The 17,423-nt window shown below is 33.7% G+C and overlaps 1 protein-coding gene across 8 annotated transcripts in view; it reads left to right on the forward strand.

Annotated features, from left to right (window-relative positions):
- WASHC4 (WASH complex subunit 4) overlaps positions 1-17,423 on the forward strand; it is a 67,242-nt gene that overhangs the window by 20,951 nt on the left and 28,868 nt on the right. For 7 of the 8 annotated variants that reach the window (XR_003791014.1, XR_003791013.1, XR_003791016.1 and 4 more), the window contains exons 15-25: positions 2,999-3,124; positions 5,176-5,283; positions 5,798-5,944; positions 6,069-6,148; positions 7,493-7,598; positions 8,157-8,273; positions 9,431-9,599; positions 9,877-10,031; positions 11,669-11,743; positions 13,462-13,566; positions 16,110-16,244. Coding sequence is in view for 4 of the 8 variants with exons in the window: in XM_029204368.1 (XP_029060201.1) it covers positions 2,999-3,124; positions 5,176-5,283; positions 5,798-5,944; positions 6,069-6,148; positions 7,493-7,598; positions 8,157-8,273; positions 9,431-9,599; positions 9,877-10,031; positions 11,669-11,743; positions 13,462-13,566; positions 16,110-16,244 (1,323 nt within the window). In the remaining 4 variants the exon portion in view is untranslated. The remainder of the gene's footprint in view (positions 1-2,998; positions 3,125-5,175; positions 5,284-5,797; positions 5,945-6,068; positions 6,149-7,492; positions 7,599-8,156; positions 8,274-9,430; positions 9,600-9,876; positions 10,032-11,668; positions 11,744-13,461; positions 13,567-16,109; positions 16,245-17,423) is intronic. The other variant, XM_029204372.1, reaches the window with a different exon arrangement.

Genomic DNA, 17,423 nt, shown 5'->3' on the forward strand with positions numbered 1-17,423 from the left:
AAGCAGCCTGTATTTCTCCCCAATAAAACCGTTTTCTGTATATGTCAATACTGATATTTAGATTTAAAATTAGCACCTGATTAGTTGCTTTCTATTTGTCTCACTTGTTCTGTGTCCCTATTCTTTTCCTTTCTTGCTCTCTTTTGAATTATTTTTATTATTTCATTCTTCCTTCTATTGGTTTGTTAATTCAGTATTTTACTCTTTTTTTAGTGGTTAATGTAGAGATACTAAGATGCATTATTGAACATTCAACTCCAATATAAATTAGTAGTTTCACCACTTTCCAGACAGTATAAGGATCTTAAGCCACTTGAATTCTATTTATCCCTCTCTCACCTGTGCTGCTGCTGTGTATTTTGATTCTGTATATATTTTAAATCTTATAAGGCATTGTTGCTGTTGTTTTTAATAGTATTCATTTAGATTTACCCATGTATTTACCCATTCTGTTGTTTTTTATCCTTCCTGCATCTCCTCATCTTTCTACTTGCAGAATACCTGTTAGTATTTCATTTAATTTTGTTTTTGTTGAGAAGTCAGCTGTCAGTTTTGTTGCTTTTTCAATATGTGTCTTTGTTTAATTGCTTATAAGATTTACTTTTTGGTTTTTAGCGATATTATTACTTTGATGAACCTATGTGTGGTTTTCTTTGTGTTTGTGCTGCTTGGGATTTGTAGAGCTTCTGGAATTTCTGGAAAATTCTCAGTCATTAACTCTTTAAGTACTATTTCTGTTCTATTCTCTTTCTGTTCTAATTATTTTTTCAGTTACATCTAACCTGCTATTAAACCCATCTGCTGACTTCTTATTTTTTTCTGAGTTCTTAATTTTAATTATTTTACTTTTCAGTTTGTTTCTTTTTTATAGTTTCCAGTTGTTTTCTGAAATAATTTTGTGTTTTATTTCTTCAGCATATTCAACATAACTATTTTGAAGCCCATGTCTAATAATTTCATTATCTAGGTCTTTCTATTATCTATTTTTTGTTGTTGTTTGTTTTTGGATATGTCTTATCTCTTTGTATGCCTTGTTATTTTTAATAACGCATGTTGTATATGGAAAAACTGTAGATATAATTGAGGATCTGGGTATTGTTTTTCTTCCTAGAGAGAGGATTTAATTTTTGCTTCTGATACACAGCTAGTCTAGGACAAGCTGCACCCAGATCACCTCAGCCCAGTCATAGATTGAGATGACTTAAATTTAGATGACTAAATTCTATGACGGCTGTCTATTCTAGTTCATGCTTACTTTCTAGGGGGTAGTTTTTAAGAACCCAACTCAGAGCCTAGGTGATTTGCCAGGACCCCCTCCCCTCCTTGATGGGCCATGGACTCATATTTTTACCCTCCTTCCCTTGTGGGTTTGGCTTCTGTCTTTACTACCCTCTTTGGGAATGGGCAGATGCCTCTGTGGGAAAGCAGCCGCAAATGCCAGGCTTATGTCTTTGGGTTTCTGTCTTCTCCCAGGCCTTGGCCTTGTATTTTCTTATTTTCTTGATAGCTCTTTGATGCTTTTCAAGAGATTTTTAAAATGTTTTGCCCAGATTTCCTAGTTGTTTTCTGTGGAAAGGTTGGTCCAAATTATTCTGCAGTTAACGGAAACAGACCCCAGACCTCCCCCCTCCCCATTTAGATGTTTAAAATACATCTTTTGTCAATGTCCTTCACAAATTAATGACCATCAAGGAATGGTGTGGTATTGGCCCATGAGTTCTCTGCCCCCTTTCCCCCACAAAAAAGAAACTCCCTTTTTTTTTTACCTGCCTTAGAGTTACACTTTTGCTCTTCCTTGTCTCTGCTTTTTAACTTTTCCCAGTGCTGCGCTAGGGCAGAGTCTGGTGTAATAGTCCTGTAGCTGACAAGGTAAGACTTGTGGCTCTTTCCTGCATGTATGCCCCAAGCTTTGGTCTTATTGTCACCTCTTAGGATGCTACCTTCTCTCTCATTTCTTAGTTCTCTTAATTTTATCACATCTCTTCATCACAGAGCTATTACTGGTTCACAAAAATCCCCTCTCCCCCCATTGGGTATCACTCCTTTAGTGAGCCATTGTTACTGATGGTAGAGCAGGAGAAAAAGGTTGAGAATCACTGGCATATAGCTTCTGCCCTGGCTCATTGGATATATTCACAATAACGTAGTTCATCTCTAAACTGTACATGTATCTTTTTTTGGTCCTTCTTTATAAACCTAAAGAATCTCCATCATTATGTTTCTCTGTGTCCTTTTTGGATCTAAATGAAAATATATTTGAGAGGTAATACCCATTTTCCTGTTTTGTATTCTATACTGTTTCCCTGGGTTTACTAGCACTAAATTTTTTTTTTAAACCTTGCAAGACCTGTGGCTTCCTTCATAAATAGAAGGATAGGAGAGAATCTGTTCTTATTGGGCTGGAAAGAGAGAAAGACTGAATAGCACCAGCATAGCAGGGGACATGGTAGCAGATGGATAGTATGGATTGTCCTGGGTGAAAAAGAAACGGGGATTCGCTTGGAACTGAGAAATACTGTTGGATATCTGTACTGGCCAGAGAGCAGCTCTCTTTCTCCTTCTCATTTTTCAATTCCTACTTCCTTAGAGTCCTCAGCTCTTGTCTTAAGCTGCAGCAGATAGGAGTGTTTATCCTCTTGCCTGTCAGGTAAGATAAGGATGAATAGTTATCTTCCTGACATCCAAATCATTCCTCTGAAAGTCTTGTTTTAATGGAAAGATTCTTTAACTGTGGTTATATGCTGTAATGTCAACCTTACTAAACTTCTGGTAAGTGGTAGGTTACATAACTTTTAAGGGCTGCTTTGAAACTTAACCACCATGTATAACATTGTATAAGAAAGAATATTTCAAAATCTTAAGAGCTGACTTTAAAATGAACTTTAAAAACACTAGTTATTGGCAAGTTGAAGAATTATTATTACATAGAGAATGAAATCTTGAAGAAATGAAACCTTTTCTTGTGATTATAATCAATGTTTTATATTATTTTTTATAGGGCTTTTTATATGCATATAGTATTAGTACCATTATTAAAACCACAATGAATCTCTACATGTCCATGCAAAAGCCAATGACCAAAACATCAGTTAAGGCATTATGCAGGCTTGTTGAACTTCTCAAGGTAGGTTTTAGATTATTTTACCTTGCCATTATAATTGAGAAATGACCCGAGCTTAAAGCAGGATTTTTTCTTTTGGTTAAGATTTGACTTCTTGATTATGAGAATAAAAAAATTATGGAAAAGTGTACTCATCTCTCAGTTGGATAACGGAACTAGCCACTGAAAGAAATTTCTGAGTAGTTTTCTATGAATGGCCAATAAACTTTATTAAAAGTTAACATGTAGTGAAAGAGAAAAGAAGGAAAATGAAAAGGTATTAGCCTAAGTATTGGTAAAGTTTTACTTACGGAAGTTTTAAGCATGTTGCATGAGTTTTAAAAATACATGAGACAGGCTTCCCTGGTGGCGCAGTGGTTGAGAGTCCGCCTGCCGATGCAGGGGACGTGGGTTCGTGCCCCAGTCCAGGAAGATCCCACATGCCGCGGAGCGGCTGGGCCCGTGAGCCATGGCCGCTGAGCCTGCACGTCCGGAGCCTGTGCTTCGCAGCGGGAGAGGCCACAACAGTGAGAGGCCTGCATACCGCAAAGAAAAAAAAAAAAAAAAATGAGACGTTAATATTATTCTATAGTATTCTAATGCATATGAGGCTAGTCAGCAGAGGCTGTTTATTTTGTAATTTAGAGAAAGTGTTATAATTTTGGGATTTGAATACTTTTGAAAATGTGGTAAAATGCTCTTAGCATACTCTGTATAAATAAAAAAAAACTCCTTACAGGCAGGAGAGCCCACTTTTAACCTTTTGTAAAAACTGAAATAAAGATTTGCTAGTAAATTTCTGCTAATAGTGGCTTTAGATTTGCTTAGGAAATAAAGATAGTTTGGAGATTGTGTCTTTAGATTTTTAGCATTTTTTTCTTTAAGGTATTACCAGTTATATTTATTTTTTATGAAATACAAATACAGAAGTATATATATGTATAGATGCATATATATCTTATATCTAATATATTAGCATAATTTTAAAAATAATAAACACTTAAAAACCTATCATCCCACTTAGGAAATAGAATGTTACCAATATTTTCAAAGCCCCTGTGTTGTCCCTCCCTGATCGCATCCTATCCTACCTCCTCAGAGGAACCACAGCCCTGAATTTTATCATTCCCTTGTTTCTTTTTAGTTTGCCACATATGAATGAATCTATCAACCATTCATTGTTTAGTTATGTTTTTGAAATTTGTATTAATGTATTCTTCATGTATTCTTTGGCTTGGTTCATTTTACTCAAAATTTTTTATTTGAACTTAACCATGTTGGGATGAATAGCTGTAGTTCATTAATTTTCATTACTGTGTAGCTTTCCTGGGGATGGACTTTTGGGTTTTTTTCCAGTTTTTGCTATTATAAATAATGTTGCCATTTTTGTATATGTCTCTTGGTGTAATTGTGCAGAAGTTTTTCTGAAGTATTGTATATCTGTGAGTGGATTGCTGGGTTCTGTGATATGTACATAATCAGCTTTTCAAGATGATGCCAGATTGTTTTCCAAAGTAGTTCTATCAGTTTACACACCCCCCACAATATATTAGACTTCCCATTGTTCCCTAACTGACCGACATTGGTATCATCGGCCTTTTGTGTGTGTTTGTGTGTGTGTGCACGTGCACATTGGTGTTTATAAATGATTTTATACTTAACATTCATTTCCCTGATTGTTAATGATGGTATCTTGTCTAATACTGTTAACTGTGTTTCTTTTGTGAGGAATATATTCATGTCTTTTGTTCAGTTATCTATTGAAATTTTTGCCTTTTTTAAAAAAGAGTGTTTAATTTGTTTGGTGTCTTTACATATTCTGTGTACTAATCCCTTGTGTGTGGCAGATATTTTCTCATACGTTGGCTTGTCTTTTAATTTTCTTTATAGTGACTTTTGATAAATAGAAATCATTAATTTAATATAGTTGAATTTACCAGTCTTATCCTTTATGGTAGTGCTTTTTGCATCTCATTTACAAATGTCTTACCTAGCTCAAGGTCATAAAGATATGCTATAATTTTACCTAAACGTTTTGAGTTGATTTTCATAAAATCACTTGTGATTCTTTTTAGGCAATAGAACATATGTTCTACAGGAGAAGCCTGGTTGTGGCTGATTCAGTCTCCCATATAACACAGCACCTTCAGCATCAGGCTCTTAATTCTATTTCCGTGGCCAAGGTATGAAAGTTCGTATGTATTCAGCATAATTATATCATCTTTCTATTTTGCCCTTCCTGTTGTTTTATTTGTGTTTTCTAGTTAAACCTGTGTACTCCATTTCTTCAAACACAATATTCTTGGTTATAATCTCCGTGGTATTTTATGATTTTACTTAGAGTGATCAGGGCTATCTTTACTCTGAACTTGTAGCATTAACACAGTTCTATTAAAAAATGACATATTATGCATTTTAAAAATATGATGCATCTTCTTTTAAGAAATGATTTTCTTATTACATCAATACGGTAATTTTGAAGCATGCCTAGTAATTTGCTGTCCCTGACAGTGCTCAGCGATAATGTTATGGCAGTAAAGCATCTAACATTATCACAAGAAGCTGAACGGGGAAAGTATTTGTCTAAGTGCTCTTAAATTGAATCATGGAAAAGATAACTGAGAAATTTTTCTTCTGCATCTTTTGTTATTGCCTCAGATTTAAAGCTGATATTTCCTGTTTTCTTTTATCTTTAAGAAAAGAGTAATTTCTGACAAAAAATATAGTGAACAGCGTCTTGATGTGCTCTCTGCTCTAGTTTTGGCTGAAAACACTCTAAATGGACCAAGCACAAAGCAACGACGACTTATTGTTTCTTTGGCACTAAGTGTTGGCACACAAATGGTAAGTGTATTGCTATTATTTATGGAATAAAAGTGAGATCTGAGGTTTCACACTTCCCTTATTACTGACCTAAGAAACCTGTCTTACAAGTGCAATTTCTCTGCCTTTTTCCCCTCCCTGATAGAAAACATTTAAAGATGAAGAACTCTTTCCACTTCAAGTAGTCATGAAAAAGCTGGATCTTATCAGTGAACTTAGAGAAAGGTAAGTAGGTATATGTAATGATACTCAAAAGATAGGGGTAATGGAAACATCAGGGCTTTTTTTTTTTTTTTTAAGGATAGCAAGACAAGGAATATAACTTAGGTAGACCATTAGTTCCTGTTCATAACTTCTTTAGCGTGACTAAAAGTAGACTGTGACAAGCGATCATATTTCTTTAACTTTGCTTCTACAGTAAGGATGTAGCTTTTGGGAGAACTCACATGAGAAAATATGATATAGCCCTTAGAGCATCTGGCAGACCCTGGAACATTATTGTGATTGTTGTGATGTGTATCTGTGATGGACTTAAAATTGCTGCTTTATAACAAGACTTCATCTATTTGTGAGAGACTTAGAGCCATCTCACATAGTCTTCTGTAATTTTATTTGGGGCATGAATTTGAATTACATTGTTGGGTAGCCAATCACTAGTATGAATTAGGTTTTGGAAGGCTTATTTATATAGCTCCTGTGGCTTTATTGTTTTCTTTTTATTAAGCAAGCAGTAAGTTTCTTAATGGGAAAATGGGTGTTCTGAATTTTGATTCCCAGCCAAATTAAGGTTTCAGCACAATTTGTATTTAATGCTCATATTTGTAACATGATGTTTTTGTTGTTCTGAGAAGCTCAGATTTTTGTAGTTAGTGGCATTTAACTTTCCACCCTTGGTAGAAATACTGAGCCTTCTTTACTCTAAGATACTTAATGATCATTTTGTTGCCTGATAATGTGTGAGATAGTCACTTAGCACAGATTATAGACAGGTTGAGTGCGACTGGTTTTTGTTGTTGTTGTCATTGTTTTGGTCACAGTTTTTTGAAAAGTCTCCGTTTCAGCTTTGAGACAGGTGCATGTGATGCAGGTCTTGTAAGTCTAGTCATATCAAATAATATTGAAAATAAATTTATTTTAAACTCAAAGTTATCTGTATATATTTTTTAATACCTTTATTGGAGTATAATTGCTTTACAATGTTGTGTTAGTTTCTGCTGCACAACAAAGTGAAAGAGCTGTAAGTACACATATATCCCCATATCCCCTCCCTCTTTAGCCTCCCTCCCACTCTCCCTATCCCACCCTATATTGTTTCTTAAGTATGCTTTAAAACTGAAGTGTATTTGCAGAATTTTGACAGTGTCAGGTATTGGAGTGTTTTGTTACTGTTGTTCAATTTGAAAAATATTTATTTTGTGGCTTTTCTATACTAATTTTGGGTTAAATGATGTAAGGAATACAAAAGAGTAAGACAGAGCTTTTACCCTTATGATACATAATATCATTCCTTTTATTATTTTTTTGGGTTACTTCAATTTTGGTACCACTAATTATTACTTTACATTGTAGAGTCCAAACACAATGTGACTGTTGTTTTTTATACTGGCATCGAGCTGTCTTCCCAATTTATTTAGATGATGTATATGAAAATGCTGTTGATGCAGCCAGATTACATGTAAGTAAAGAATAATGTAAAGAATAAACCCATCATTTTTTTTAGTCACTGTGTAAACCACTTTAATTAATTTAAAAATAGATCATTTAATAAACTGTTTTAAAACTGCTGATGCTGTTTTTTAACAGTGCTATGCATATTCAATAAAATTTATATAGTCTTAGATAAATTTTATATTACTACTAATGAATTAATATATATTTCACTCTTCTCATATTCCTAATCATTCTCATTGCACTGGGTTTTAGTTTGTGTCAAAATAATATGACTTATTTGTCAGTAAGTTATATGTTGTTCAGATCTTTCCATTTCTTTGTGGAAATGAGTGTATTTGAATGATCAAGGTAGGAAAAGGATAAGTTAATGTGCATTTTTTGTATACTTAAAGTATATGCTTCTGAGAATAAAATTCAACTCTTACTTAGGAAAGTAAGATAGTCATGTGTAAAAAAGCCTTCAGATTGAGGTTTTGTCTTTTAAGGTAGGTGATTAACTTTTGTAATATAATTTAGAAATGTAATTTTTCTAAATTCATGTACATTCTACTTTTCGTCTTAGTACATGTTCAGTGCTTTACGTGACTGTGTACCTGCTATGATGCATGCAAGGCATTTAGAGTCCTATGAAGTACTTCTGGATTGCTATGACAAGGAAATCATGGAAATTTTAAATGAGGTAACATATTTTGAGATTGAAAAGCTTAAAACATGTCTAGAATGCAATGTTTAGAAAAACTTTTTGGATTGAAGCAAGTTTTCACAAATTTAAGATTATTATTGTAAATCACAAAGGAACTATCACTATTGTGCTAAATTGGTCTTTAATTCCTAATTTTTAATATAGAAATCCAGGAATTTGGAAAACTTTTTTTTACTTTAGTAAGTAGTATATTTGAATTTAAAGTTCTGTTTGTTAGAAGAATACAAATGGAAAAGTTGGTTTGACTATTGTCTGCAGCTAATGGTCATATAGTTAAGGTAACTTAACTATTAATGTTTTATTGAATTTCATTTGGAAAGCTAATGACTGAAATATTTTATATTTAAAAGTATAAAGCCTATTACTTGTGTAACAGATAATTTGAGTGCAATATAGTACATCCGTCCCTGTTTTAATGAAGTGTGTATTATAAACACTGATAGCTTTAAAATTAAATTTCCAACTAGCAGTATTTTTGTATGCAGGGAGGAATTAAAAATGCGTAAACTTCACAATATAAACCTTATATAGGTTTGATAAAATTGTGAAATTTTTAAATATAATTTCTCATATTAAATACTTGTATTTAGAAAATAAGATACGTCTGGCCAGTACTTAGAACCCCATGGTACACCAGAAAAAATGATTAATTTCATTGCCTTTAGCTCAATGAGTTTTGTGATTTTTTTTTTTTAATGATTATTACAAGGAAGCTTTAAAAAATTTTTCTCTCTTGCATATTCTCAGGACCTTTCCTCCTTTGTTGCCAGTTTCTATAAATTTTTTGCTTTATATTATATATTCACGTTCCTTGTAATGAAGCCATCCGACGTTAGCTTTTGATTTCTTTTTCAAGGGTGTTATACTTAAAATACTAATGAATTCATTAGAACTCATCTAACTGCTCCCTGGTCAAAAATAATCATTGATTTCAATAGATAGCAAAATAATTTCACTCTCCCAATAAAATAATATTTTACCATAGAGTATTTAGACTCTTAAACCAGTTTGACACATTTTTTCATCATTGCACAGATATTAAAGCTCTAACAGTGAGAACATAGACACCTAGAAGAATAATACAATTAGAATATTATTTTGAAAAATTAAGATAGCAATTCTTTTGTGAATAGCATTTGCTGGACAAGTTGTGCAAAGAAATAGAGAAGGACCTGCGACTTTCTGTGCATACTCATTTAAAGCTGGATGACAGAAACCCTTTCAAAGTTGGCATGAAAGACCTGGCCCTTTTTTTCTCTCTGAATCCAATTCGGTTTTTCAATCGTTTCATTGACATTCGAGGTGAGTGTTCTGGTTTCCTTCTTAGGGTCATATTCTATATCTGTTTGCCCTGTTAAAGAGCAAATAACAAAAACGAAACCTTAAGAAAATCTTTCTTTGTATTAGTGCATTTATTCTTGAATTCCTTTTTGTTTCTTCATTTTTATTTTCCTAGCACCTTATTTTAAAGGAAGAAATTTAATGTTCAAAGACAGGTTGTTTCCTTTTTAGTTTCATTTCTCTTCCTTTCCTGCTGTTCATGAATCAGAAAAGTTTTGATTGGTTTTTTTTTTTTAAGCTTATGTAACTCACTACCTAGACAAGACTTTCTACAATCTAACGACAGTAGCTCTTCACGACTGGGCCACTTACAGTGAAATGAGAAATTTAGCTACTCAGCGTTATGGATTGGTTATGACCGAGGCACATCTTCCTAGTCAGACTTTGGAACAGGTATAGTATAAACTGTTCTTGGTATAGTCTGATTGTAGCATGATAACAGTATTTCTCTAAAAAAAATTCTTTCTTTTTACTTTATATAGTACATGTTTATATTCCAAGAAAAAACCTCATACTTGAGAAGAATAAAAAATTAGATGGTGCTAAATTGCTTTATGAAAGAATTTACCACAGCCTTCCAAATGTTTATACTTTTCCTTTTGTTGAAAATTTGAAATATACATATATTTATATACAGCTTTTCAGAAACGTGTCGGGATAGTGAGGTGACTTCTGCCGAATTTTAAAAAGTTTAATCAAGGTGACAGTTAAGGATTTTAAACCTAAATACAATATATAAGCTTTAATATCTTAGAAAATTGGTTAAATTTATGTAATTGTATTTGTCTTAAAATGAGGAGTGCAAACAAGTATTTAGGTTTACTAATTCAATAAGCTGATTTACAGTATGGCAGTATCTCATGAGTGCAAAGGTTTGTTTTCAGTTAATGTGCATGTAATTCTTTCTAAGATAATCCAGATAATGTTTACCAAAAAATCTTAATTCAGTTCCAAAAGTTGAAGATCATAATTTTTCATTCATCTTACTGCATATATAGGGACCAATTGCAGGATCAGTTTGTATATCCTTTCATTCATTTATTTATAAATTTAATATTTACTGAAAACATGCTAGACGCTGAACTACATTTAGGGATACAAAAATAAATAAAAACAGTCTCAGCTCATGTGGGAGAAAAAAAATGAGTAAATAAATTTTTAGATTAAAACATGAGAAAATTTATAATAAAAGCTTAATCAAAGGGGTATTGTGATATTACTTTGAGCCCCAATTAGAAAAGCTATGGAACAGTTTGTATGATACCATTAGGTATTAGAGTAATAACTGAAGAAAGAAGGATTCTTGTTAGGTAACTTGTATATTAAAAGTGGTCTAGTATGATTAAAAGAAGCATAAGGATTTGGAATTAGATTTTTTAAAATCTGCCTTTTCCTAGTTTCCTTGCGGAACTCCCTTAGCTTCATTTTCTTCAGCTGTGGAATTAAGAAGAATAATACCTCATTTTGGCGAATTCCATATAAAGAACCTTGCACAATGCCTGAAAAATAGTATATATTTTATAAATGTATACTGTTTATATATAATACACATATTCTGGCTGTTATATATAGAATAATAGCCAGAATCTGGCTGTTATTTTAGAATCTTTTAGAATCTAAAATAGAATTCTAGAATTCTAAAATCTAAAATAGATTCTAAAATCTATTTTTATAATCTGGCCATTAGTTTACTTTGCAAAAAATATAGAAAAGATCCTTGGGAAGACAAATATTCTCAAGAGTGGTGGCAAAATGATTGTGAGTCATGGATCTTTGAAATTTTAAATTTAACCGTTCCTGTCTACACAAAAGGAATAAGATAACAAGCAGTCAGATTTCCCCAAGCAGATAGTCCTAACTGTACATGTCTGAAGGCTCTTTTTAACCTTTGGTTGTACTTTTTGTATAGTTGTTCTTTAAAATAATTTTAAAATATTGGGAGACTTTGTATAAGCAGTAAGTCACTATGTTGATATGTCTGATTACTTTAAACTAATAATAATAGAACTTCTTTGTGGATTGTTTTGTAGGGCCTGGATGTCTTGGAAATTATGAGAAACATTCATATATTTGTGTCTCGATACCTCTATAATCTCAACAATCAAGTGAGTGAGTTTCAGAAAAAAATTTTTTTTATTAAAAAAAATTTTTTTAATATCTTTATTGGAATATAATTGCTTTACAATGTTGTGTTAGTTTCTGCTATATAGCAAAGTCAACCAGCTATATGTATACATATATCCCCATATCCCCTCCCTCTTTAGCCTCCCTCCCGCCCTCCCTATCCCACCCCTCTAGGTTGTCACAAAGCATTGAGGTGATATCCCTGTGCTATGCACCAGCTTCCCACTAGCCATCCATTTTACATTTGGTAGTGTATATATGTCAGTGCTACTCTCTCACTTTGTCCCAGCTTCCCCTTCCCCCCACCCCCATGTCCTCAAGTCCATTCTCTACGTCTGTGTCGTTATTCCTGCCCTGCCACTAGGTTCATCAGTACCATTTTTTTTAGATTCCATATATGTGCGTTGGCATATGGTATTTGTCTTTCTCTTTCTGACTTACTTCACTCTGTATGACAGACTCTAGGTCCATCCACCTCATTACAAATAACCCAGTTTTGTTCCGTTTTATGACTGAATAATAGTCCATTGTATAAATGTGCCACATCTTCTTTATCTATTCATCTGTCGATGGAGATTTAAGTTGCTTCCATGTCCTGGCTATTGTAAATAGTGCTGCAGTGAGCATTGTGGTACATGACTCTTTTTGAATTATGGTTTTCTCAGGGTATATGCCCAGTACTGGGATTGCTGGGTCATATGGTAGTTCTATTTTTAATTTTTTAGGGAACCTCCATACTGTTCTCCATAGTGGCTGTATCAATTTACATTCCCACCAACAGTGCAGGAGAGTTCCCTCCTTTTTCTCCACACCCTCTCCAGCATTTTCTGTTTGTAGATTTTTTGATGATGGCCATTCTGACCAGTGTGAGGTGATACCTCACTGTGGTTTTGATTAGCATTTCTCTAATGATTAATGATGTTGAGCATTCTTTCATGTGTGTGTTGGCGATCTGTATGTCTTCTTTAGAGAAATGTCTATTTAGGTCTTCCACCCATTTTTGGATTGGGTTGTGTGTTTTTTTGATATTGAGCTGCATGAGCTGCTTGTATATTTCGGAGATTAATCCTTTGTCAGTTGCTTTGTTTGCAAATATTTTCTCCCATTCTGCGGGTTGTCTTTTTGTCTTGTTTATGGTTTTGTTTGCGGTGCAAAAGCTTTTAAGTTTCATTAGGTCCCATTTGTTTATTTTTGGTTTTGTTTCCATTACTCTAGGAGGTGGGTCAAAAAGGATCTTGCTGTGATTTATGTCATAGAGTGTTTTCCTCTACGAGTTTGATAGTTTCTGGCCTTACATTTAGGTCTTTAATCCATTTTAAGTTTATTTTTGTGTATGGTGTTAGGAAGTGTTCTAATTTCATTCTTCTACATGTAGCTGCACCACTTATTGAAGAGGCTGTCTTTTCTCCATTGTGTATTCTTGCCTCCTTTGTCAAGGATAAGGTGACCATAATGTGCATGCAAGAAAAATTTTTTTAATGTAGAAAGGCTGAGGGGCAAAGAATTGATTCTCAATAGTGCAAGTTAGTAAAATAAAGAAGACAAAAAATAATTGTTTAGAGATCATCTTGTTTATTCCTTTGCTTTGACTGTATTATCATTTTGAATGACTTTTCAATTATCTTTAATAAAATAAAATTGTAAAATTCTTGGGTTAACTGGCCAGTGTTTGCTACTGATTGTGTTTGTTTCATTACAGATTTTTATTGAACGAACAAGCAATAACAAACATTTGAACACTATTAACATTCGGCATATTGCTAATTCAATTCGAACACATGGCACAGGAATCATGAATACAACAGTAAGAACCTTCTGGGAGGGAGGTTGTGTGGGTAATAGACCCCTGTTGAATTTGGTAGTTTGAAAAGTAGTTTTTTTCATCAAATATTCTGGTAAATATACATTATTGCTTGTTTATATTATACCTTAATGTCCATTTTTCTGTTTGGTATAATTAAAATGTCTGTCACTGAAATTGTATTAGATGTCATGGAAGCTTTGTAATTCAAAAGGCACCTTAGGGACTTCCCTGGCGGGCCAGTGGCTAAGACTTCTTCTTCCAATGCAGGCGGTGTCAGTTTGATCCCTGGTCGGGGAGCTAAGATGCCACATGCCTCGCAGCCAAAAAATCCAAAACATAAAACAGAAGCAGTATTGTAACAAATTCAATAAAGACTTTAAAAATGGTCCACATCAAGAAAAATCTTAAAAACAAAAAAAGGCACTTTAGAATGTTTTACCATCTTAAGATCATCATTATAAATAACATTGGAGATTTGAGGACATCAGCATAAGTATATATCTGGGTGGATTGTTTGATATTTTCTGTAAGTTGCTTCTGAAAGCAAATCATTGATAGTTTATTTAACATCAGTCATGCTCTTTTTTTGGGAGGGCGTTTACTAGTTATTTGATATCTATAAAAATAGCAATTTGCTGAAAAAATATCTTGAATCTTCTTAGAAATGGGCATTCAGTCACTTGCAAGAATCATTTGAGCTTATATGCTATGTTTCCTTCAATGGAAAAAGAGAAGTCTTTAAATTTACCTGGTTTTCAGGCCACAGTTTCTCCTTGAGGAAAGAAGAATGCAAATGTTTAAATAGTAAAGTGTTCTTAAGCGTATTTGGGAGTAAGGGAATAGGGAGAAGTTACATGACTGGAAAGTTACATAGGGACCATTTTAGTGTAGTGGGGAAGCCATTGAAGTCTTTGAGCTGATAAGTAATGTGATTGGAGCTCTGTTAGTGGTTATCAATAGAGGAAGGGGCCATAGGTAGTCAGAGTTTCAAATTTAAAACAAGGAGTTATCCATGTAGAGATGTCTGAGCCTTTCAGGATGAATAAACTCTGAACCTTTAAGGATCAAACTCTTCTTTGACCTCATCTGTCAAACACTCATTCATGTAACAGATACAATTATGCTCATATTTTATGTGTCTCAGGCACTGTGCTGGGCACTGGGATAAGAAAAACAGACATTTCCTGCTGTCGTAGTAATTGTACTCTAGCAGGAAAAACAGTTGTTAATCAGTTAACCACACTAATGAATGTAAATTCCTGATGTCTGGTGATGATGAGGTGAGCATAGAAGAAATAAGATCAGAGGCTGGCAGAGTTACCCACTCTTAAGAATGGAAAGGATATGGGCTTCCCTGGTGGCGCAGTGCTTAAGAATCTGCCTGCCAGTGCAGGAGACACGGGTTCGAGCCCTGGTCTGGGAAGATCCCACATGCCGCGGAGCAACTAAGCCCGTGCACCACAACTAGTGAAGCCCACGCGCCATAGAGCCCGTGCTCTGCAACAAGAGAAGCCACCACAATGAGAAGCCTGCGCACCACAAAGAAGTGTAGCCCCTCTTCGCCGCAACTAGAGAGAGCCCGTGCAGCAACAAAGACCTAACGCAGCCATGAATGAATAAATAAATAAGTGTATGGAAAAAAAGGAATGGAAAGGGTAAAGAAGAGACTACTTCTAAGACTACTACTGCTGAGGAGATCAAGAAAAAGCAATGTTTAAACCACAAGAAAAGTTCTGAGAAAGCACGCATTTATATAACTGGGTGACGAAGACTGTTAAAAAGGGCATACATGTGCAAAAATAATTAGTAATATTTGAGGGTGGTGGGGATGGAAATTAGTACAAGGCTTTCATCTATCGGTCAGAATTAATCTTGTTATTTTGACTTTAATCTCAGCTCCAATCCTACTTTTTCAGTGTTTTCTGAGTCTAGGTCAGGACCTTTTAACCCATTCTCAGAACACCTATACTTCTCATTTTAGAAATTATTGCAGTTGAGATATAATAGTTTATTTAACATATACTTGTCTTAAAATGCCTGTCCTGCTAGAATATACACTTCATGATGATGACCATGTCTAGCATGAGAGCAGGTACATTGCCTTGTACATAAGAGGTGCTCAAAATATTTATGGATAAATAATTGAATGTTTACTCTCTTCCTTCAGGAAAGGTCTCTTGCACCATGTTTCTTACTTTAGTATCGTTTTAGACATGTAGATTAGTAATAAGTAATCTTATGAATGGTGGAACATAGAAGCTTCTGAGTGTGGTTTATGACTTGAAAACTAGAGCATCAAATCTGGTTTATGATTCTCACTATAGCTCTTAGTCTTATTATGAAAGTATTTTCCATTTTTTAAATTTCTTTTTTCCTTTTGTGTCATAAAAATATTTAAGGGGAGCTTTTAGAAAGCTCTGTAAACTTGGGCAAAAAAAACTTTATTTAAATAATTCAGGTCCAACATATTATTTTATTCAGTAATATTGATTTGAAATTAATTTTCATAACGTTCTCCAATTTTTGAAATTTTAATTTTATAGGTTAATTTCACCTACCAGTTTTTGAAAAAGAAGTTCTATATATTTAGCCAATTTATGTATGATGAACATATCAAATCCAGATTGATTAAAGATATTCGGTTTTTCAGGGAAATCAAGGACCAAAATGATCATAAGGTATTTTTACATCTTCTTTTTAAGGTAGTTTGATTCAACTGCTGAGTATTATATAAGCATACCTTATATTACTGTGCTCTGCTTTATTGTGCTTCTCAGATACTGCCTTTCTTACAAATTGGTTTGTGGCAAACCTGTGTTTTCAGATGATGGTTAGCATTTTTTAGTAATAAAGTATTTTTAAATTAAGGCATATACATTTTTTTTTACACATAATGGTATTGCACACTTAATAGACTGCAGTGCAATGTAAACATAACTTTTATATGCACTGGGAAACCAAAAAATTCATGTTACTTTATTGCGATATTTGCTTCATTGTGGTGGTCTTGAACCAAACCTGCAGTATCTCCAAGGTTTGCCTGTATGGCAAATGTTTATGCTAAAATTCATTATGGGTTTTTTTTTCTCTTGGGGTTTTTTTTCTTTATTATTTTTCACATAACGTCTCCTCGATTTGGCTTCCTATTTTCTATATTTTCCCTTGCAATTTCTTACTCTTTGCATTCACTGTAAACAAAAGTGTAAGGAAAAATTAAATGATCATTGTAAGTCAGGTGTTACCTTTCTTTCTTTTAAAATAATACACAAGCAGAACATACTCATTTTGAAACATTTAGGCAATATAGAGTGCATAAACTAAATATCCTCCTTCATTTCTCTTTCCTTCTAGTTTTATTTTCTGGAGGCAGTTGCTATTAACAGTGTCATGTGATGCCCTCCAGATGTCTGTGATAAACATGTGTTTGTGCATTACAAATACTGTTTGTCTTAACAAAAATGGACTAAAACTAAACATACTGTTTTGCAGTGTGCTTATCACATGTCAGTACTTATAGGTCTACCTCATGTTTTTGAAGAGTTAATAGTAAAGATGTATACTGTAACTCCTTTAACCTTCTCCTACTGAGTGGATATTTAGTTTTTTCTGATTTTTCTGTGTTACAAATGGTGCTACACTTAACATCTTTGAACATTTATCTGTGTGTTCAAATATTTTTGAAAGATTCCTTGAAGAGGAAAAGGGCAAAGAATATTTAAAATTCTGATACATATTGCCAAGTACTCTAAAAATACTGTACCAACTGACAGTCCCACCTATAATTTATAAGAATGTCATTTTCCCTTCACCCTCAGGGCTAAGTTTTCCCATAGTGAAATGAAGAATTGCAAGTGGTA

This window comes from Monodon monoceros, unplaced genomic scaffold (genome assembly GCF_005190385.1).
Source record: "Monodon monoceros isolate NGI ecotype Baffin Bay Population unplaced genomic scaffold, NGI_Narwhal_1 Super_Scaffold_6, whole genome shotgun sequence".
Taxonomy (NCBI): Eukaryota; Metazoa; Chordata; class Mammalia; order Artiodactyla; family Monodontidae; genus Monodon; species Monodon monoceros.